Source organism: Atractosteus spatula, chromosome 7 (genome assembly GCF_055471065.1).
Source record: "Atractosteus spatula isolate fAtrSpa1 chromosome 7, fAtrSpa1.hap1, whole genome shotgun sequence".
Lineage (NCBI taxonomy): Eukaryota > Metazoa > Chordata > Actinopteri > Semionotiformes > Lepisosteidae > Atractosteus > Atractosteus spatula.
The window spans coordinates 12,796,083-12,819,429 of NC_142712.1; the positions used below are offsets into that span (position 1 = coordinate 12,796,083).

General features: G+C 37.3%; 1 protein-coding gene across 1 annotated transcript in view; it reads right to left on the reverse strand.

Moving 5' to 3' along the window:
• Positions 1-23,347, reverse strand: part of pde2a (phosphodiesterase 2A) — a 160,666-nt gene that overhangs the window by 34,989 nt on the left and 102,330 nt on the right. The window contains exons 4-8 of the mRNA XM_088920369.1: positions 17,550-17,659; positions 14,392-14,447; positions 9,694-9,753; positions 6,914-7,073; positions 4,312-4,364 (exon numbers count right to left, since the gene is read on the reverse strand). Of these exons, the coding sequence (XP_088776495.1) occupies positions 4,312-4,364; positions 6,914-7,073; positions 9,694-9,753; positions 14,392-14,447; positions 17,550-17,659 (439 nt within the window). The remainder of the gene's footprint in view (positions 1-4,311; positions 4,365-6,913; positions 7,074-9,693; positions 9,754-14,391; positions 14,448-17,549; positions 17,660-23,347) is intronic.

Genomic DNA, 23,347 nt, shown 5'->3' on the forward strand with positions numbered 1-23,347 from the left:
TTTAAATTAATAGGGGAAAAGCAAACTTCTTGTAGCTCAATGTACTGCACTGAAAATGTGAGTCAAAGACATCACAAGTATATCTTTTCTAATGCAGATTGAGACAGCTGGGTAAACTTCATTAGTCTAGTGGAGATAATTTTGACCCCAGCCCAGGAAGACACAAACAGTTTAGTAATTTCTATGTATAAAGATTTCATAAGCTTTTGCTACTGATATGCTTATTTTAAATTGGAGCAGACTCTCAGCAATAGTATATAGTTTTAAGATATAAAATTCCATTCACATATACAGTACTTTGGAATGACATATCACCATCTATTTTTGTAGGACCTGAATAGAGAGGAAAATGTTCACTTTTTAAATCATTAGGCATATTTAATTGTTTCATTTATTAAATTTGCTCTTTAAAATAATGTCGAATGTAATGATTAATTGTGTATTTTAATGATTTATTAGTCTATTTTAATCTAATCTATTATTAACTGTAGAGGGCATTAAGAAGCATAGAATAACGAGCACTGTATAAATAAAACTGGCTGATTTATATGACAGCAAAAATGACTTTCAACAACTGAGTCAGTTCAAAGAATGAGCATTATGTATTTATGAAGTTCAGAAAGTCATCATTAACAATTGTCACCGAAATTGCACAGCTGAGAACAAAATGTCAGTGGGTTTTTCTTTGTAATTGGAATTCCCAATTACTTTTCTAAACTACAAATTAATTGTTTTTATTATTTGCTTATCAACTCAGCTCACTGCTGTGACCTTTAAGTAATGTCAGATTGTAACCATGCTTTCTTCCCAAATACGCCCTTGTCGGAGACATCTGCCATTTATCCTGCTGTGCGGTAGGAAGAGAGATGTCTCCCATTGACAACCTTGCAAGCTCATTCACGCCTAACAAGTCAAAGGGGGAAACTGTGGATATTTTGGCTGACTCCAGCCCATCAAAACCAGCTGTCGCTATCCGAGTGCCTCTGTTCAGGAAATCCTGTTTTGCTGACGACATAGACGCAGCTCAAACTGCAGACGTCTGCAGTATAGGGTTCACCCTGTGCTCTGGGCGTGTGGCATTCTCATCTAAACCACAAAGGAGAATTGCCAAAAGGCTTTCCTGACCAGCATGGCCAATGGATATAATACCTTTGGGAATAAGCTGAATGGCGCTTGCAGCATCATTACCCACCACACAAAGAAACCTAGTAGTAACAGGCTTCTCAGGCATTTCCCATGCCCTCTAGTCAATACTGAATGGTTTTGTAAGGCTGCTAACAGGCATCATATTCATTTCTGAAGTTTGTCTGATCCACTTTGGAAATTACTCCCAGTCAAGACAAAATCACTACTGATCAGCATTTTTCATCTCTCTGAAATTACCTTCCAAATCTTTGATTGTGTCTGTCATTTTTTGATCTTTTGAGAGACCTACTGTACGTACTGTAGTTCATCCCCCCCTTTGTTGTAGCTTATCACATACAACTGTGCTATCTATCTCTCTTAATTTTCTTACTGTCAAGAGATTTTGCATAAACCTCTTGGAGCTTTTTCTGAAACTGTGCTCATGTTTAAGCACTGCTGGAATTCAGAATTTAATGTAAGAGGCTTATTTTATACAAGCCTCAATTTTTACCACCATTAATTGTTCATGTGGGTTTTATTATTAAACTCTGTGATCGCTGATAGATTTTCAAATATTATGCAATATTGCTTGTTGGGTCTGTTATAGACTTCTTACAGTCTAGTATTAAAATAATAGCCAACATGTAGCTTCATCAATGCTACTAATTAAATGTTAGCCTTGTTTGACTAACAGCCTTCACTCTAGTTGTGAGGACTCATGTGATGAGTCTTGGCAAATTACTCTGGTGCTTGCTATCTAAACGGGACAAAGTCTGTTTGGTGCACAACAGTAATCCCTGTTATTATCCAGATTCCTGCCTGAGCGGGTGGTACCTGTGCTTCCCCTTGAGTTAACTTTGTCTACCCCTGAAGAGCATCTTGGTGATGTGAAGCAGCCATCACGAGCCTGTGGCCTCACTACGCAAGGGATCAGATGGAGCAGCGAGAAACTGCTTCACCAGTTGAATGCATGGGGAAATTGAGGTAGAGCAGCTCAGTATTAACAACTCTTAGTAACAGTGCCATACTTCCTTAAACAACCAAGAAGTCAGGACCTCCTCTGCCCCTGGATTAATGTCTCTTCCAAAGGACAGAACCTCCTACAGTTTACCCTGGCAAGCACACTGGAAACATGAACAACTCTACAGAATTCCAATGTGGCTCAATTGCTAGAGAAAAAGGTTTCTGAGGTATACTGGAAGGTAATGCACACACACACAAAGTCTAAACAGTCAGGGAAGTTATGTACATTGTAAAAGGGCAGCAGCTGAAAACAAGAGGGAGATTCTTGTCTGAACCACATTTCCCAGAGAGCAATGGGGAATAACCTACTGTCCTCTGTCACCTGACCGATTGGAAGAAGTCAAAATGGAGTCTTTCTATTGGGCTGTTGACCTTTGCAAGACAGGAATCTAGTAGAAGCTCTAGAAGCTTCAGTAATACACAGCACCAGAGGGAGAAGGCAGCCAAGAATGAAGTGACAGATGAATGGGCCTATGTATCATTGAGATGTGGCTATTGTGTGAGTGTTTCAGTTTTTGAGGAAGAAATCCTTTTTATAGATAGAGTTTGATGTTTTAGGGAGATTTTGTGAAGCTGGTAAACAGCTGACCTTCCCATCTTAACTCTCTTACACAAAGGGTAAAAGATGTATAGGTAGACCTCAGACAGGTTTTTTTTTTTGTGTTTTTGGGGTGTTCATTTTTTATTCCTCTCACTTCAAAATAAAGAGCACTACTTGGTTGGCCTGTGGCCTGTGGTGTATTTGTGTCTGTTTCCCTGACACCCACCAATTCAAAGAGAAGCTGTTAAACTGGTTCAGCTAAGCCAGTAACCAGTTGGCTCAGCCTATTAAAAGCTGAGTTAAAATGAAGACCTGCAGACAAACTGATATTCCAGAACTAGGATTGCCCATCACCGTCTTAAAGTGAACATTAAATAGAACTATAAAAACAAAGCCGTAACATGCATATACAGTACAGTTACGCACAGCATAGGCCATAACAGTACATACTGTAAAAAAATCTACGAAGCTTTGTAAAAAAAAAGCAAATGAATGTTCGGCAATGTAGTGCAGCCCGTACTTACGGTCTAGTATTAGACAGTCTAGTATTAGTACATGTAAGGTTTAAAACATTATGGCGTTTCACTAAAGGCAGGGAACAAAGAGTTCAACACTATTAAATTGTCTGTGGATAAACGGGAGAGTATTTTACATTTTCCTGTTTATTACATCTGGCAGGAAGTTCTGTGAGCAGCAGAGAAAAAGCTAGACATACTCTGAGTAGCTGGCCTTGCTCCAGATGCCATGGCATGTGAATGGAGCATTAGCAGGTGTCGAGCTCTCAGCTCAGGGATCCCCTGTGTCTGCACCATCTCTCTCCCAGAGGTGCCTGATGATATGATTGTCATTAAGCAGTGTTTGCTCATCTCGAGTGGATTTTCTGGGGCTGGAGCACTTCCATGGGTCAGAAAAAGTGAGAGAGAAGTGGTGAGGATTGCAAGATGGGGAAGGAGAGGCATGGTAATGTGCAGAATAGTTTCTATGCTGCACCATCCTGACCTTATGACTGAACTGAGTGAACGAACTCCAGGGGTGTTGTCTTCTGATAAAGGAAAGCTGCATATTGCCCTTGAATGTTCATTCCCTAAAAAGCTGGCTTGCTCATGATTATGTAAGTTGAAGAGCTATTAACTGGAATTTTTTTGAAACTTGTTAATATTTCTATAGTGGGATATTGTAATTGCAAGTGCACTGTATTTGCATGTACTCCCACACAGAGACCTATGAACCCCTAATAAAGTATACTCCTACATTTGCCCAAAGATTGAAAGACTGATTTAAAGCACTGTGATTCTCCATTTTAACACTAGATATGAAACCACTGAAACTTTTCTACATAGCCTATTTTTTTATTTACCATTCTGAGCTGTGTAATATATCCAAGGTTCTTTGGAATATGACTACATTAACCACATATTTTTATTGTAAACATTAAAATGCCCAGATATATAACCATTTGACACAGATTCCTGTGGTTCGATCACAAAATATGCAACATGACTCTGAAAGCTATCATGAACTAGAACTATCATTTTTTATGCACGCTTAGGTTGTTTTCTTCTCATCTGTATCCAGCCAATTTGTCTTGGTTATGAAAATCCAAGAAAACCACATTTACTTACATAATGAATCACTTTCAGCTGGAGAGAGGCTGCATCAAGGTCGTATAGTTCACCTGCCAATAAAGAAAAGACCAAATAAACACAATGAAAGGAAGAAGAGATCAGTGCTTGTCTCCTGGTTTCACAGGGGAGATGCTGAGACTAGTACAGTCCAGAAACCAAGAATCTATTTTCCTACATGCTACAACAGCAGAGCTAGGCTAGGTAAGGATCAGTGCTTAATACCATCTCAGTAAAGGAATTTAGCTAAAATTATTCAATTTCTATTGAAATGATCCAAGATATTTCACAGTTTTATGTATTGTTTCTACAAAATATAACCTCTTGAGTGAAATCAATATGACAGAGTTGCTATAACATAATATGATTTTATAAAGAATGTCATTAATTTAGGAAAATATAACAAATCTGCTTTAACATCAGAAGAACCAAAACTTTAGGTGATCTAGTCAAATCTGGGAACATCAAAGGTAATCTAGGTCCCTGTAAGTGGAGTTGGTGGACCAGTAGATGGTTCTTTTACTCTTCTGTATCCCCAGTAGAGTGACTGGGGACACTGTGCTGCAGGAGGTGCTGTCCTTCAGATGAGGTGTTAAACTGAGGTCCTGGCCACTTGGCCACTTAAGATCCCATGTCACGATTTGTAAGAATAGGGTTGTTAGCCCCAGTGTCCTGGCTGAGTTCCACTCAGGTGTTGACACAATCTGTCCTTTCTAAATTGTCATCTTAATTCAAGTCTTAAAATATTTTCTCACTAATCCCATGTTGTGTAGTGAGCTTTCTGGTACACAACAGTTGTCAGGCAGCACATCAGTTTTGGATGAAGGTGGTCTATCAATTCATATTGGGCTGAATCTCAAATTCTATGTGCAAATTGCTGTCCCCGAGGTCTGCAAACATGTAAGACCTGCCCTTTAGCACACATTTATTTTTTCCTACTGCCCTACATTGCTATTTCTACTGGGTCATAAAATGTACAATATACTGTATAGCACTGCTGAATTGGTTTCTAAGATAATGATCCTGTAACCATCTTATACCTATTGTTGAGCCATTACACAAATAAACTCTGGCTCGGCTGTAGCACCTTTCCCCATGTCATTTCTTCACACTGTGCATGCAGACATCTTTTCAGAAAAACACAATTTTGTCTGGAGTCATAAATGAGTAACCTCTGAAGAAGCCACACTGAATCAATTGCAGCACCTCTAATAAGAAGCATGGTGGAAAAAAAAATGGAATGACAGGGAAATGAAGGACACATAAAACAGCTTCTCTGAGTGGAGAAAAAAAAGTAAAATCCAGAGTGCATTTCATCGGCTCTACTCCATTTGCAACTGGCATCGGATCAGAATGAAACTCAACCATTAGGGAGAGACCATGTTACAAAACCACAGTTTAAAAAAACAAACAATGTCAACGATCTTTTCACACTATAACAACCTGAGTTATTATTTCAGCTAAATGTCTTTCAACATGCTAACGTTTTAAACAATTCATATGAACATCAGAAAGTTTTGAAAAAAGAAAATGTACTTTGCAAAGTCCAAATGCTATTGACTTTATCATATTTGTGTTTACCTAAAGAAACTCCAGACAGGAATTGAATTTTGCAGTGCGTCCATTTATCAAAGAGCAAATGAGCTGCAATTTGGCTGAATGTGGATGCAGTATTGTAGACAGTTCACTTAGATGCCTCCATTCTGAAAGTTCACATTTCAGTCTTTCTCTGCTGTAACGTGACTTAACATTGAACTCACTCCACTAATAGGTCTTTTTGGTGTTGTGCCCAGTAACATTTCTCTGATCAAACTGCTGTCAGACTCCCTGGCTTTTGTGACCTTACTTCAAAGACAGCTATTTCTGTTCAGCTGGAGGCAACCTGCCCTGTCTTCATCAATAGTAGATGTAATGCATTTCCTCAAACCATTGCAACTCAAGGATGGACAAATACATGCCATTCAGTGTGGCGGGCCTTTTTTGCATTGAAGTGAACAACTGCAGCTCCCTTGGACTCTTTACTACTAGTCTCTTCTCCAAGTCATAATTCACATTACCAGTTTGTTGCTCTGTATCGATTGGTTTGTTTGTTGTTCTTTTTCCATCCTTGTTTTGTTTCATTTAGTTTTCTAATCCCATACGTGCTGTGGCTTTTTCTTTACTATGGAACAATAGTCCTGGACTGTTAATTGCTGTCTGTAGATCTGTCTGCTTCTCCCAACAAAATCCACAAAAAACGGTGTCGGTCCTAGTTTGTATCTAGCTAATGCTAATCATTTGTTATTCAATGTAGTTGTATCTGTGTTGACAGTGTGCAGGTGTGCCCAGAAAGTTTCTCTCATTTTTCAGTCATTAATGAAATAATCACCTCTTGTCAAGCTTCTTGAACATGAACTAGTGAATTCCAGTTTCCAGTGCTCAGTTACAGTAAACCATCTAGTTTCCATGCTTTACTGGGCAGAAGCTCTATTCTCTGACTTTCATAGAGAACATATTGTATGTACACTATTTATGTGTGTATTATTTTCCTTGTTATACTACCTATCTTATATATTGCTGTGACTTCTTAATTGTATGTTAAAAAGCAACTCAATATTCATACCACACAGCTGCAGGATCTTGTGGTCTAATTCATTGTAAGTTCCACCAGGGGTTGACTCTGACTTGTTGAGAGAATTCTGGGATGGCGTCTGATGGAAGTTGACTTGTGGCCAGGGTGAAGTCTTCTGCAAAACGTGGACTCTCTTATAAGCCACTGTAATCTACAGGTGAGGAATTGAACACAAATATTCAACTGATCATATGGATGGAAAAAAAATTGTTTGCCTTCTGGGATCTATCGCCCAGAAGACAGTGTGAGGTGAAGGCAATGTAATAATTTTTTATTCATTTAATTATATATGGTTAAGTACAAGCACTGGGTAATATTGAGGGATTCATCAAAGCTGCCTTTAAAATGAACATGACACAAGAAGATGAAGTTTGCAAACCAGGGGAAGTCATTTGGGCATTGTAGATGAATGGGTTTTTAGTAGTTACTGTAATTGATAGTAGCTTTGATAGCAATGCTATGTAATTTTGACTAGATCCCTACAATATTCTGTATAAAGAATTTCTCCCTGTTCTTAATTTTTGATTAAGTTAGTTTCCATTTGTATTATCTGGATCTTTTTTCACTGTTATTTTTTTGTTAGAGACTATACAGCAGACTTGGTCCACACATTTGAGGGTTTTAAATATCTAAAATAAAAAAAATTAAAATGTTTTCTCATAAATGTCTCTGATCAAGACTTTTCATTAGCCTATATTTTCTTAAGTTTAAGGTTGAAGGTGCTAACCAACAATATTGTTCTCCAAAATTTCTGAAACAAATGCACTTTCATTAACATTGGACTTCACACAGTAATCTAAGGTGTGGCTGGTTCATGTTACAGACATGCTGAATAGTTACTCCAGCTGAAATGTGCCAGTATTATGTTACTGAGTCTACCTGAGTGGAATATTTTGCAGTTGTTTTTTTAACAGCAGTAGAATTAAGCAGCATTGCAGGTCAGATTGGAGTTAAGTGTATTAAACACAAAGTTGGTATGTAGCGATGTCAAGTGAGGTCACAGACACACATTAGACACTCTATTAATGCAGTTGCACTTTATAATTCAAGATGCCCTTTAGCATAGCTTATATTCTTGAGACAAAATACTGAATCTGAGCCCACCCATGTGTATTACTTATCATTTAATTATTTCAGCTAGGTTTTCCTGTGGTTTTATAAATTATATCCTTCTTTGACCTTCTTTTGTTAGACTCTCTGCTTCATACCAGATCCACCAATATTTCTTTTCCTTTTTCTTACATATAACGTATGACACAAGTTTTATAGTACAGTATGTGATATAGCTAACAATTTCCCCTTTTCAGGCACTTTATCTGATACAAACTGACATTCATTAAATATTTTAATTAAAGATCCACTGTTATTTCTTTCCTACTGATGATCATGAAAGGTCGTTTTTGAGTCTGATAAGAGCAGAGGCCTTACTCTTATTTTCAGGAGTAAAAGGCCTAGATTTGCATCACTCAGGCTGTGTCCCAGGCAGACAGAATTGATAAAGATTTTTGCATTTGCATATCCTATTGAAAACCTGCCCACGAAATTACTTTTCCCACAGCATAATATTCATTTCTTATAATCTCACAATGCAATCAATCCATTCTCATTCAGATTTAGGTTTAATTATTAGTAATGTTGGACACACACAGACATGCAATAACATCCAAACATCCATATTCTAACTGCTTCATCTAATGTGGGGTCATAGGGGAGCCGGATCCTATCCCCTGAGGAAATAGGTGCAAGGCAGGGTACACCCTGGACACGATACTTGTGCATCACAGGTCACAGTGACACAGACACGCTCACACCAGGCCCAGTTCTTACAGAAGCCAATCAAAGTACGTTTTTGGACTGTGGGGGCAGCAGCCATATCACCCTGCAACTCACAACTGGCAACCCACTGAAGCTAAGCAGGTGTGAGCCTGGTCAGTACCTGGATGGGAGACCTCCTGGGAGAAACTAAGGTTCCTGCTGGAAGAGGTGTTAGTGGGGCCAGCAGGGGGCACTCACCCTGCAGTCCATGTGGGTTCTAATGCCCCAGTATAGTGATGGGGACACTATACTGTAAACAGGCGCCGTCCTTTTGATGAGACGTAAAACCGAGGTCCTGACTCTCTGTGGTCATTAAAAATCCCAGGGTGCTTCTTGAAAAGAGTAGGGGTGTAACCCCGGCATCCTGGCCAAATTTCCCATTGGCCCTTACCAATCACGGCCTCCTAATAATCCCCCTCTATGAATTAGCTTCATTACTCTGCTCTCCTCCCCACTGATAGCTGATGTGTGGTGAGTGTTCTGGTGCACTTTGGCTGCCGTCGCATCATCCAGGTGATACTGCACATTGTTGGTGGTGGAGGGGAGTCCCCATTACCTGTAAAGTGCTTTGAGTGGAGTGTCCAGAAAAGCGCTATATAAGTGTAAGCAATTATTATTATTATTATTATTATTATAAACTGGAGCACAAGAGAAAACCCATGCAAACATGAGGAAAACATACAATCTCCATACAGATAGCATCCTAGTTTAGACTTGAACCCAGGGTCTCAGCTCTGCAATTTTAACCACTGCACCTGTGTGCTGCCCAAATGAAAAAAAACATATACAGTATATCTAAATGCACTATAGTATTATGTATTTATCTGTGACACATACAGTGCATAAAGGAAGTACAGGAAGCTCAGAGCTTTTAAAGGCAATTAGGCACAAGCTGTTAATACTGTACATGGTATAAACAGACATATGTGTGGCTCTCACACAACCATATCTCTTACATGCTTTTCCAGAACATTTAGGTGTTGCTCATCCAATTCGCTCAGCTGCTTGCAGCAAACCTGTACAAACAAGAACAGAAAGGGTTTCAGTCTTGGCAAAAACAGCATCTGAAATAATTGTACACCCGATTTATTCCTCAGCACTTTGTTTTTTAAGGTATTTCCTTACAGCTATGATTTCTTACCAGGATTGCTCCTGCCTGAAATGAAATGTATAACTGGGACCACTTGACACATACAAAGATGTTCACAACACATAACATTACATTAACCAAGTTTACAGATAAAACTATTTGTAACGAGTACATAGTGTATTTTTGTGCAAATCAGTTCCTGGTTTAAGTAAAATGTTTTTTTTCCCACATTCCTCAAAGCAAATAGCCTTTTTTAAATGCATGCTTGTTTCTGTCTAATATTATCATCATGTACTGTATGGTTATACAGTACTAACCAATTGCTGTAACTTATGCTGTGGTGCATTGGCTCTGTGACTAAAGATCTGTGCCTGTGGCTGGAAGGTTGCCAGTTCGTATCCCGCGGTCGGCAGGGGAATCCTACATCGTTGGGCCCCTGAGCAAGGCCCTTAACCCCAACTGCTCCTGGGGCACCGCATAAATGGCTGACCCTGTGTTCTGACCCCAAGCTTCTCTCCCTGTCTGTGAGTCTTATGGAGAGCGAGTTGGGGTATGCGAAAAGACAAATTCTTAATACAAGAAATTGTATATGGCCAATAAAGTGATCTTATCTTATGGTTTAGTATCTTCAGGATAAAACATTGATTCGTGAAGTCACAGAAAAAGATTCCTCTCCTCTGCTTTTCTACCCTTTCAGTATGAAGCCTATTCCTTCAACAGCCCACCTTCTATACCTCAGCCTTTATTTATAAAGACTGCCTTCCACTTTTTACTAAGCGTGTCTAGAGGCTTATCATGAAAAGAAACATCCCAGAGTGATTAGGTGCACTATTGCACTCTCTTGTCCTAAGATGAATAACACAGCATAGTTTAATTTCAGACCTCTGAAACACAGATGCAAACTGTCACATTGAGCTATGCCTCGCAAGCCCTAGGAAAAACTAAGAAAGTCTAGAATCAAACTCTTCTGAAAATCTCACACTATTAAAAAAAAGAATTGCTACAGTACCTTAATGCAAGATACTGAAATTTTGTTCACATACAGTAAGTGGACATGATATTACAACCACGTTTTACTGGACCCCCAGAGAATGCTATCCTAGATATCTTTAAAAGCTGCAAGATTTCAGTTTCCTTGAACCAGCAGTCCCTCTTGTTTCCTGCAAAGTCATGAGATTTAACGGAAGAATGCTCAGAACTCCTGACAGCTTTGTTTGTGAGCTGTGTATGACTTTGGAGTTACCTTATACAATATAGGGCATCTGGATTTCCTTAGAATTGTAGCTAATTGCATTGCACCTTACATGTATTTTAAAAAATTCTCAGCTCATTAAGCAGCCATTACCATTCAAAACTATCATCAATGTAGCTGTCAGTCTGTAAGATTCATAAGCTAGTCTATCATTTTAATACTGTGAAGTTAGATCGATCAGAGTACCTTCCTTCCTTTCTGACACTTGTTTAACATTATGTCAGGGAAGTGCTAGTTCTCACCAGATAGCCACTTACAGGAAAAAGCTCATTCAACATAATCTCTAAGGAGATCATCTGACTATTGAATCAAAAGTGACTTGTTCTTAGCTCACCTTAAATGACACTGCTAAAGTTTTTAGTGTTAGAAAGCATAGTTTATACTATACGGGACTCTATGTGGGAAAGGGTTACAGATACAGTATAGAAGCTGAAAATTGTTAACTCCTTGCAAGGATTTATTTATAGAAGCATGTCAAAGCCACTGCTTATGAAATGTCAGTGAATATTCAAATTAACGTCTCCGCTGTAGGCACCTGTCTTCCCATTACACATCATTCACAGCATTAATGTTTTTTTCCCCCAGAAAAACTTAATAAAAAATTCAGAACTCACTACAGATCAGCCACAAACAGTTTCCATTGCACCATCAGTTATCAGAAAAGGTGCTTTTCCCTTTTCCCTGGTAGTGTTCGCTACAATCTAAAGCCTGTGCCTGAAGAATATAATGCAAAACAGGACTTTTTTCTTTATAGTCGGCCAGTTCATTGCAGGGAACACACACAGGGACAATTTCGACACACCAATCAACCCAGCCAGCATGCCTTTGGAAGGTGGGAGGAAACCAGAACATCCAGATTATAAAATTGTAAAATCCCAGAACATAATATCCACTGACCCCATCATCAATAAGTGTTACAGAACATTTATTTAATCTTAATAAAATGCAAAAGGGCATCAGTTAAAGCAGAATTTACTAAAAAATGGAACAAAAGTTACAAAAGACGTGAATGACAATTTGTCTAAAGGAGAAAAAACATTACTGCAAAAGGTTTCTTATGAATAAATGAACTGCAGTATTGCCAGTGAGAGGCAGATTACTACTATTATAAGTATAGTTTCTTAGAATTCTTGTGAATGTATGATGAGTTGTATTCAGTCAAGAAGCAGATGGTTCAAATCTCTGTTCAGGGACCGTAATGTAAATTCACACTGAGCTCAGCAGCAGTCAAGCATCACAGGAAATGCAGACATTATAAAAATGACATCCATTGCTCACAGCCTCCATTGTAGCTAAATGAAAAAAGAACCTAGGCTACAAGCTGGGCCTTGAGTGGATGGAGACTGAAGTCAAGCTGTCACTTTATTCATGCTTTTAACTTTCAAAACTTGACAGCTTTAATTTTTCTCAGTGAGCCAGCACAAACTGCTTTCTTTTTTATGTGATTTGTGCACAGGGAGTGAAAAAGAGTGGCCTGCATAAGCTCATTGCCAGCCTTCCCTTTTCAATATGTCAGTTTAAAGCAACTGCAGTGCCACACAGAGGGATTCCGAAGGAGGGGGAGATTAATACACGTCATTCATGACAGTGTGGCATACATTATAGACATTACATTGCAAATCCTTTTGAGGTATTTTTAAACTCAGTGTTATTTCATAATTGAAGATGTTATCAAGGAAAAAAATCCTCTACCACATTTTTCTGTTTCTCCTTTTTACTAATTGACAGCAGCAGACTTGGCATATCTTGTGTCTGAGGTTATTTTTCTCCTGAAAGACCTTTGGGACTTTGTGACGCCACTGGCATGCTCACTTTGTCCCAAATACAATTTGTCTGATTATTCATACAGGAAACTAACTTACCCTAGAGAAATCATGACATGTTAATACAGGACTGAACATTTTCTTTTTGTTTTTCCAAACTGGATTCTAACATATTCCAATAATTAATTTATATAATGCAATAAGACAGTCTGATTAGATTTGATTTTGGGGGCCTAACAACAGGGCTTTCTGTAATGTTTACTATCAACGTAATTTTGAACCAGTCTCCCCAGGGCTGGATATTAGAGCTCTCATTTTGTTCCACTGACACTGAGTACTTTGATGATGAGATAATTACCTTTTGGATAGCCACACAAGAAGCTCGTAAAACATTTACAGAGCTTTTGCCTCTAAAAGCAATACCAAGAAGCAACAGTGACTTTGAAAGCATTATTTTACCAACAATATCATGGAATGGCTTGGCTATGAGATATAATATGATATTAACAGACACATCTGCAGGAGGTAACATTGACATTTAGAAGCAAAACATGTCATGTAAAGAGAAATAAAATAACTTCTTTATAGCAAATTATCAAGGTTTTGGGGGTCTCTTTAATTAAAACCATAAACAACTCAAGACAAATTTGGCAAATTCAGAAAACAGTTCAACCCAATAATTTAAGTTTGGAACTCAGTACCACTTCTAACTGCTAAAGTAAGACAGTCCCAGACATCTCTATGAAGAATTAAGATCTTCTGGATTAGCTGGTGTCTTAAATCACCCACCTCCCTCATCTTAGACTGGTGTAATAAATACAGTGAAATAATTACATTAAACAATTACTGTATATTCATCAAGATTTCAATCTCCAACATTGGACAGAGAGACAACCAAAAGGACCCACATCCCACCAAGATTTGATCAGGGAACTCAAAAAACTTTTCAGAATATCTGTCAACCAAAGTGATTTTCATTGACTACAGAGATGCAGATAAAGATGGAAAAAAACAAGGTAGGAAACTGGGGACAGATTAACTGTATACAGTAAGGAAAGAGATTTCTAATTTTCATGGGAAGAGAAAACCAATTATATGTAATTAGACAAGTATCCAGATTAACTTTCTGCAGGACCGCAGAATAAAATGATGGGGACAAGAATACAATGGAAGGGTTCCCAAGAATAATGTCTAGTAGTAAAGAATTTTAGTCAAAGGAAAATATTGACACGGCTGAAACGTTATGTTTTCTTTCTTCTCTTTTCAGCATGGAACAATTACTTGTTCCTTTGCAGCCTACGCATGCTGACGCAGCTACCCACCTGAACTACTAAAGGAAAATATCAATGCTTCTTCCTTTTTTAATATAAGAATGTTCTGTCATATTTGTTATGGGTATCTAGTGGCTTTAACATCAGTGTAGTGGTAAGCATCAGCATAAGCATGGGGGTTAAGAAAAGCCTGGACAACCTTTATAAACTCATTCCATTTCATATGACCAGTATTAGCAGTTCTAAAAGTAATCATTTTCAAATCGGTCAGGACTTACCAAGATGACAGACAGAACTCCCCCAATATCTTGGTCCAGAATAGGAATTAATAACACTGTAAGAGAAAAACACACCAAAAGAAAACGAGAAAGGAATACAGTATTAATTTGCTTTAGTTCCTATTACAAAATACGAATGGGGTAGAGGTATATAAATATATCCAATTTTGGTATGCAACATAAATTTAAAGTTAGCACCCAAGGACAGCCTTATTGTACTTTTTAAGGCAAATGTATCTTTCAAAGAAAATCCTTCAGGTTTGTTACCCTCATGATGTGTTTTAAGCTAATTCAGAATTAAGGGAATGAATATTAATTGTTGTTTCTGTGATGCACAGCTGTTTCTGAATAGTGTTTCTTGTACATACAGTATATACAGTACATCTGTTTCACTTGTCAGAATTATCTGTATCATTCTTATAAGGGAGAATGGCTGCCTACCTATATGCAGAAATGCAGAATAATTCATAGCGTTTATTTAATATACCATGAAAGTGAAAGGTCTTATTTGTACTATACATATACAGTACATACACATGGACAATGAAGTAAGAAAAGCTTGAAAGGTTAGTAATTAAAAACTATGGAACTTCAATTTAATAAGCATTATATTTAGTACGCTACTGTATATGGACATATATAGAAGAAAAAAATGTGAAGGTAACATTGAAATATCACTTTTCCTAAAAGAAATTCCTGTCTAAAAACACAGCCATTCCATCAAAAATTGCCTACGTTTTGTGGGAATCCTAACCTATGGATCTGGCATAGGTTAGGGTTAGGGTTAAAACTTTTTCAAAGAGTTTCCATAGTCTTCCACTGATCTGAGTGCAAAATATTTGTCATTGAATCAAGATATTAGCGTGAAGCCACCTCACCAAACCAAACAGAAAGTATAACTAATGGTAAAACTTTCATGTTGAATGGTGTTCTCAATGAGTATGGTTTAAGGCTTAATTAGGCTAAGAGAAGGAATACTCTATCAGTATCGGAGTCGTCGGTTAGTATTCTTGTACATTCAATGCAAATGCGAGAATATGAAAGAATAATCACTTTCTTTGCAGCTTTTGCTTTTAGGGTAAGTTGGCCAACCATCCCTTAAAGGACAATGCAGCCTATCGTATATGGCCATATTTGGGGAAAAAAATGTGACGATAACTTTGAAATATCACTTTTCCTAAATGTAATTCCTGTCCTAAAAGACAGTAACACCATCAAAAATTATCTATATTTTGTGCGAATCCTAACCCTAACCCTAGCTATGGATTTGGCACAGTTTAGGGTTAGGATTAAAACTTTTTTTCAAAGAGTTTCCATAGTCTTGCACTGATCTGAGTGGACAATTTATTTCACTGAATCAAGAGGTGAAGCCACCCACCAAACCAAATAGAAAGTATCACTAGTGGTAAAAGTCTATTTTTGAGAAGCACTCTGCCATGGGAAATTTGATGTTGAATGGTGTTCTCAATGAGTATGGTTTAAGGCTTAATTAGGCTAAGAGAAGGAATACTCTATCAGTATTGGATTTGTTGGTTAGTATTCCTGTATATTCAATTTAAATGCAAGAATTTGAAAGAATAATCACATTCTTTGAAGCTTTTGCTTTTAGGGTAAGTTGGACAACAGTCCCTTAAAGAACAATGCAGTCTACTATACTGTAAGTCAGTCTTTAAATCTAATTAGACTCACAGGTTTATTTCTTGTAAAGTCATCAAACTAGAGAACCAAAAACACTGTTCTAACCTTCGACGTAATGTTTATATACGGCATGATCTGCAGTGCTTCTGCAGATGCTGATTGTAATGAGCCTTGTCATTTTTTGCTTTTTCTTGCTACTGCGGACACCATACGGGCTTTAACAAATGTAACTGATTGTCATTGTGAAGTGCTTCCTAGAGGAGGTTGTCAGGGAATAACAACTGGTAGAGGTAGGATCTATACTGCCTGGATATAATTGAACTTTTTCTGGCACAGAGAGAGAGAGAGAAAAAAGATACTTGTATTTCCTACCATAATCATCTCACAATTCTTTTTCTCTTCCCCTCTAAGTTCCTTCTCCCTCATCTCTTCAATTAATACTCCCACTCAGTCCTTTTCAGTGCAGTTTATTACCCCTGCGTTTGTCACTTGTCCCACCCAGGTCCCCTCCTTTTCCTCCACTGCCATTCTTGCTTGTGTAGCAGAATTTACAATGGGTACTTTGTATTCATTTTATTATAGGATACAGTCCTGTGTGAGTAAACAGATAAAGATGATGATAAAATCTGTCTGCTTGGTGCGATTCAGACTGACAGCCGCACTTAGTCAGATTCTTCTTCAATTTAAAATATGATCTATTTTTTTGGTACACAGGTCAGAGCACTATGGACATAACCTCTGGAATACGGTCCATGACCTTTATGGTTTAAAAATTCATACCCAGCCAGGAGGTAACACTGTACTCAAGGCCTCATGAAAGAGTTGCTGAGGAAACATCCCCCTAGTCTCAATGTGGTTAGTGAATAGGTAGACCTTTGAGTTTTGTTGCGCCAATCAAACATATATTCTTCCATATGGTGCACAGAAACTTACGAACAGATGGAACAAAGGTGAAAGGATGCTGAAAAACATGGGAAACCTCTGTAGGTCTTCAGCTGTGCAGTGTGAAGGGGTCACAGCTTCACTTCAGCATTTAATTCACTTCCACTTCACTCTGCACTGATGCGCAATTCACTTAATCCCAATTTTGTGTTTGAATCTCATTTTGGTAGTTACGTGATGCATGATTATCTCATTTCTCAGTCACCCCTCTCTGATGTTCCATCATTACCAAATTAGCCTAATTGAGTTACACTGACAGGCAAGAGTATAAATATTCCCTGGAAACTGACAAAATACTTATGCATCTTTCCTCTTGCTGGTATTGAGCACTGCATGTAGGAGAGGAAAACTGTTTGATTTTTTTTCAGACAGATTTAAATGATCTTCAATATGACAGCTGTACATATATTTCATATTGCTACCTGTCAAAACACTTACAAGTTGAAATTTGATTTTAACTAAAAAAGACATTTAAAATAAAATTGTGTTTGTACATTTCCAAGGTACAGTACACCTCATGTTGAGTTTCAAATGGTTAGTGATTACTAAAACACATTGAGGGCAAAGTGAGAGCTCACCCTTTTTATCAGGTGGAAGAGGTGCTGCCAAGCTCTTCAGCTGCTTATCTTGGAGCTCAGATGGAGGCACTCCATTGCATTCAACCCTCCTCTTCTTAATAACTGCCTCTCTGAAAGACAACAAGCCAAAATATTTAAGAAACAGTTAAGCAGTTACTTCAGCTTCACTGCTAACCCCCTTTAACATTACATAAACATGCCTGCAAGAGATACTGAGAATGTGTTGAAATAAATCAGCTGTGATATAGGTTAATAAACATCATTATATTCTGCATCTGATGATTACAAAAACAAGAACAGCATTAAAGGAATCAGGATCTTATAGTGGTCCACGTTGAGTGAAGCATACGTCTTTGTTTCAGATTTTGTAATTCCTTATGTGTTGGTACGCCTGACACCCAGCTCCAGCTTGATGAGAATACTGCTACCAGGTTCCATTTGTTTCTAATATCACACTGGTTACCTGTGAGTTTTCAAACTGATTTTAAGATATTCTCAGTCACATACTGTATAAAATCATTCATGAATCAGGGTCTTCCTCTTTTCAAGAAATACTAATTCTATATTTACTTCCATTCACTAAAATCTGATAAAGTAATTTTACAGGTTGTTCTCTCCAGACACCACCTGCCGTCAGTCAAATTCAGAACATTAAGCTCCTGTGCTCCTAATTTCTGGTATCCCCCCAATCTATGCCACGAATGCAAACGAAACCCTAGATTCTTATAAAATGACATTGAAAACCTTTCTTCTATGTAAGTGATGCTTACTGCATTTGTATTTGTATATGTTTTGTTTTTTTAATTTTGATGAATGGGTGATATATAAAAATAACCTTGTTTTGTATTCTTTCTAATCTACTGTACATCTCATAGTCCTGCCTGCTATACAAAGGTAGGTACTTTAAGAACAGTTGAAGAAAATTAATAATGGAGTTCAGGTCCTGCAGGGAGCTCAGAAATATTCAATGTAAGTCTTCTGTTGTTGCATATTGCAAAAACATTCCCTTCTGGAAAGTTTTTGTTCCCCAAAAAAGTTTGGGTGGGTATCTTAAAGCAGATTAGCGGTGTTTTTTTTCATTATAATCAATTGTTATCAATGAACATGCTCGTGCAGGTAGAACACCCATGAAAACATCCCAAACACCGAGCTCAGTATTTTCATGGAAATTGGACAATGAGGGCTTTATAATATTTAAATCCTGTCCTCCTCTTCATTTTCCCTGGATTCAAGGAAAACTAGGCATTCCCTCGAAAATAACAGGTTCACAGGTAAATACAAAATTGAATCATATTTCATTCATGAGAAATAAAATTATAACCAAACCAATCTTTTGCTTTGGTTTGTAGCATATTATCTTTAATATTAGCATTGGATGCCATTATAAACTGAAGGACTAGAACCAGTAAACAGGCCCTCATTAAATTAGATAATATAATATAATAAGTTCCTATATCTTGAGGCCAAGTGGTTTGATTGGAGTCCAGTTTGCATTAAGACTCCTGAATGACTCAGTTCCTCAATTAAAAACAGGATGCTTTTTTTACAGCATGGCCTGAGACACAGAGGCTGGTATCTCAGCACAGCACAAGGTCCAAACAGCATGCAAACTCTAAGTGCAACATAAAAGGGCAAAACTGATAAGTTTCCTAAAAGTATAGGAAATACAGTTCAGAGGCAGGAGGACCAACAACATATGTACAGCTTTTTCAACTTTGTAAGAGAACCAGGTTAGCAGGGCTTTGAATGACATTTGAACCAGATTCTCTGCCCCACTGTTACCAATAATGGTGTCTCTTAATAACAAACCTTCATTTTATATGCGTAATATAACCAATCATATACAAAAATGCAATAAACATTAAGCTTTGCCGGTGGACCTTCTTGTGCAACTGCTGCACGATTGTTTTTTGGAGTTCTTCTGTTTTACTTAGTTATTTATTTTTTAAACACTTAACAAAAATGGTTGTTAACACAAATGTGGGAATGAGGAGACCGCAAGATGGCACTTTGGGAGCAGACAGGCATGTGTCCAGTTTCTTCTTCCTGTTTATATCCTGCTTTGTCTGTGCAATGTTGGGTTTAGTTGAAGTTAGTTACTGTACCTCTTCAGAAATTAAAAATAAAAACATGTGAAGAAAACAGATATTTACAATTAATTATGATCCTACTGGGACCATGAATCCACTGGGTACAGGCAAGGACACATTTATTTTACAGCAGTCTAGCTTGCCTAGATCTGCTCAAATAGAGGTGGTGACCCATCACACTCTGAATAATAAAAAAACACATTACTTATGACGCACAAGATCTGAATGTTGAGCACACCCAAAAGGTCCTTTGTTTCCTGCGCAGACTATCCATTCTGTGCACAAAGTATTTAATGGGCAGTTTAGCCATAGTTCGCCCAAATAAATAAACTGTCTAAAATAATTTCACAAATCGAGTTTCTTTGAGGGCCAGTAAGTAGAACTGACTTTACAACATCTGCATTAAAACTCTAAAAGATTGCAATCATCATTCATTGTTTTATGTTTTAACTCAAAACCAAAAACATTGGCATAATTTACATTTTTCTGATTGTTTGAACCACCACGACCCTGTACTGCACTGGAATAAGTGATTATTGCAACAGGATGAAAGAATACTGTGAAAGTCATTGCCTGTACAGTTCTTCCATTGAAATAACCTTCTCTTGATTAGTAGTTTATTATGTACTGTATTTGACCTGGAGGGAATCTGTAATTGAGAATTTATCTGCGTACCAAATTCCCTGGAAATTAAATTCACTTGAACCTGGAGTCGAACCTGACACCGTTATTGTTTCATGCCAATTTCTTTGTATGCTCAACTGAACTGTGTTTCCCCATGGATGTCTTAAATGTAGAAGGGTAGCCAGAAGCAATTAATCACGTCTGGCCCTAGAACAGCATCTCATTAAAGCAGAGCCTCTGAGCTTATTCACTTCTTTTCACTGCTATGTCAACATTTTAAGGTATAGCTCATATACTGCTAGACATGCCTCCCCGATCGTGGTTCGTCCAGAAGGCATGGGTTAGACATTTCAAAACAGGCAAGGCCAGACATAAACTACAATGTGAGGAACAAATGAAGGGCATACACACAGTTCAGATCAACAGTTTCTTCCCTCCTGTGATTTTATGATAAAGAGTAACAGCTGATATAGCTTTTAATAACCATTGTAAATCTGCTCAGGTCAGAAATATTCTACTTAGCATGCTGCCATTATGTATTTATTGTAAGATCCTTTACTTTCAGAAGTAAGAAAAATGAACACATCTGATATCTGTGCGATTTATCATGCTTATTTATCATGACATTTATTGTGGTAGTAAAGTAGTAGATAGGTAGTAAACGCTCAATGGCTACTCCAACAACTATAAATAAACAGTACCTACTTTAAGATTCAAGCAGAAGAAAGGGACCAGGAGGAGGTGAAAAAGGCAATCAAGAACATAATTTCTAACCAGATTACTTTTTTAACAGATTTTTTTTTATTTGAGACACTCTATTTAGCAGAAATGAAGATTATTAGACCATGTTTTTCTTGTAATTCAGACAGTTAAAGGACCTAAACTCTTTCCAATCTCTGAACAGTCAAGAGGATTCAATAATATTAGACTCCAAACAGTATAATTTGGTGGGGAACGTTTCCCAATCTTTATCATGCACTGATAAAGAGTGATGGTTTTGCTTAAGACATTTTAAATGAAACAAATCATGCCATACTTAAATTTACAATGGAGCTGGAGAGTGACAATTAATTTTCAACAATTTCTTTGGCCACACCTCCCATTTTTCAAAGGAAGCATGTTAAATAGACATTGGGAAAAAATATTATTACTTCCACATTGTATGGATCAGTTACCTTTAGAGATATTTTGATATTACTGCTATTGGGTAGATACTGTTCTAACAACATTACCCACTGCAAGGTGCTGCAAACTGATTGGGTCACATGAAACCAGCCAATCCAAGTCACAGACAAACCAACATGTGACTCTGGTGTCATGACTAAGAACTCGGAGACTGTTGGCTATCGGTTACTGATGTTGCTGCCTAATCTGAAGAAAGAATTTAGAGAAGGGAACGTGTAACAGAGCTTATCTGACAAGATAGCAGGTGAAATCCCTGCGACAAACTAATCACAAGTATAAATGCAAAATGTAAAGCATTTCCGAACTATTCTCAAAAATATTCACTCTGGCCAATGGCTCGTATTGTTCTAGAAGTTAATTAAGGAAATTAAACTTGTTTGTGTGCAGAAGTGAATACGCTGTAAAAGAACTGGTACACACCAAATCCATCCGTACATCAAACAATGGATCATTAAGCTGTTCAATTTTACAATCACTGCCACTTCAGAGCTGGCTGCCTTGCATTCTGTATACTGCCTTGTCTGCATGTTTTACATGACACTAAAATCCGTTACACATAATTTAATCTGCTCATTTCAAAGTTCCATAATCAAAATGAGTAGGGAGAATAAATGAAGCTCAACACAGATACTTCTGTTATTTCAATTCCCCAAGCATCCTGTACAACTTCACCACAGGATATTTTCACAAAAGAAAACACTGTCTGCTTTTCTGCTTGAAGAGCTCTGTGCTGTAACACCACTTTATTAAAGCAGAATAGAAGTGACTGTAGCATAATGTACTGTGTAGAAAATACTATGTATTATCATTATTTTAAAACATTTAGTCCTAAACAAACATTTAGCTTGGAACAGTAAAGTGTTGAAGTATTCTCTAACAATCTACAAAATTGAGAGATGGTAATGTATTAACATGAACATATACTAATGTGGAATTTCAGAAATTAATCTCAGATCAAATCATATTCCTTATGTCTGTAGTGGCTTTATGTGTAACAATGCTTTTCGTTATGATTTATGCATTAAATTATAATATGGTTTAAGGATATTGAAGCTGTTGTATATACTGTATGTATTAGCGGATGTGCCTCGTGTTACCGCTTTGAGAAGTAATGAGCATAACTTGTAAAAAAAAAGATGTTTGTCAAGGTGGATATGTCTTCTCTTTACAACATAATTTAATAAGTATTAAAAGTTATTAAATTATGTTGTAAGTATTTCATAAGTATTTATGAAAATGTACAAAAAAACTTTCCAAAAATGTTTGGTCTTTCCAGGAATCCTGTCAGGGGTGAATCAAGAAATGACAACTCTACTACCTACTAATTGTGTTGGAAATTGATCAAGGTGAACTGAAATGTCACTTTTTTCTGTCTTGAATGTGGGAATTCCATTAGGCAGGTGCAGGACATTGAATTAATGTACATTACTGGAGTAGGATTTTTAAGGTCATGCAGTTTAATACATTACACTTAGTTTTCAGTAAAGGTCATTTTTTTCATATGGTTTGAACATTCTTTCAAGTTTCAAGTCATCAAGTAGAAAGGATTCTAGGTGGATAAAGCTAATTCAATCATTTACATTTTGTAGCTCCGTAGATATAGTACTTACAGTCTAATTTAAATGTCTTGTAAAATTCTTGTTTATTTATGTGACTCCAAATACCCCAGACCTGGTTGAAGTTCTTATTATATGTAGAAATGTACATATTTATGTAGGTGATTAAAGCCAGTACTGCAAAATAATAACTGCTGGTTTGTTGCTATCATAGAAACAAACAGAAACAAGCATTTTTGCACTTTTGTTGATGTACAGTACAGAATTCCAGGGGGAATCCTAAGGGATTCACAGTCCAGCTAAAGTTGTGAAGAGAGAAAACATCAAAAATGTTTCCTGCACA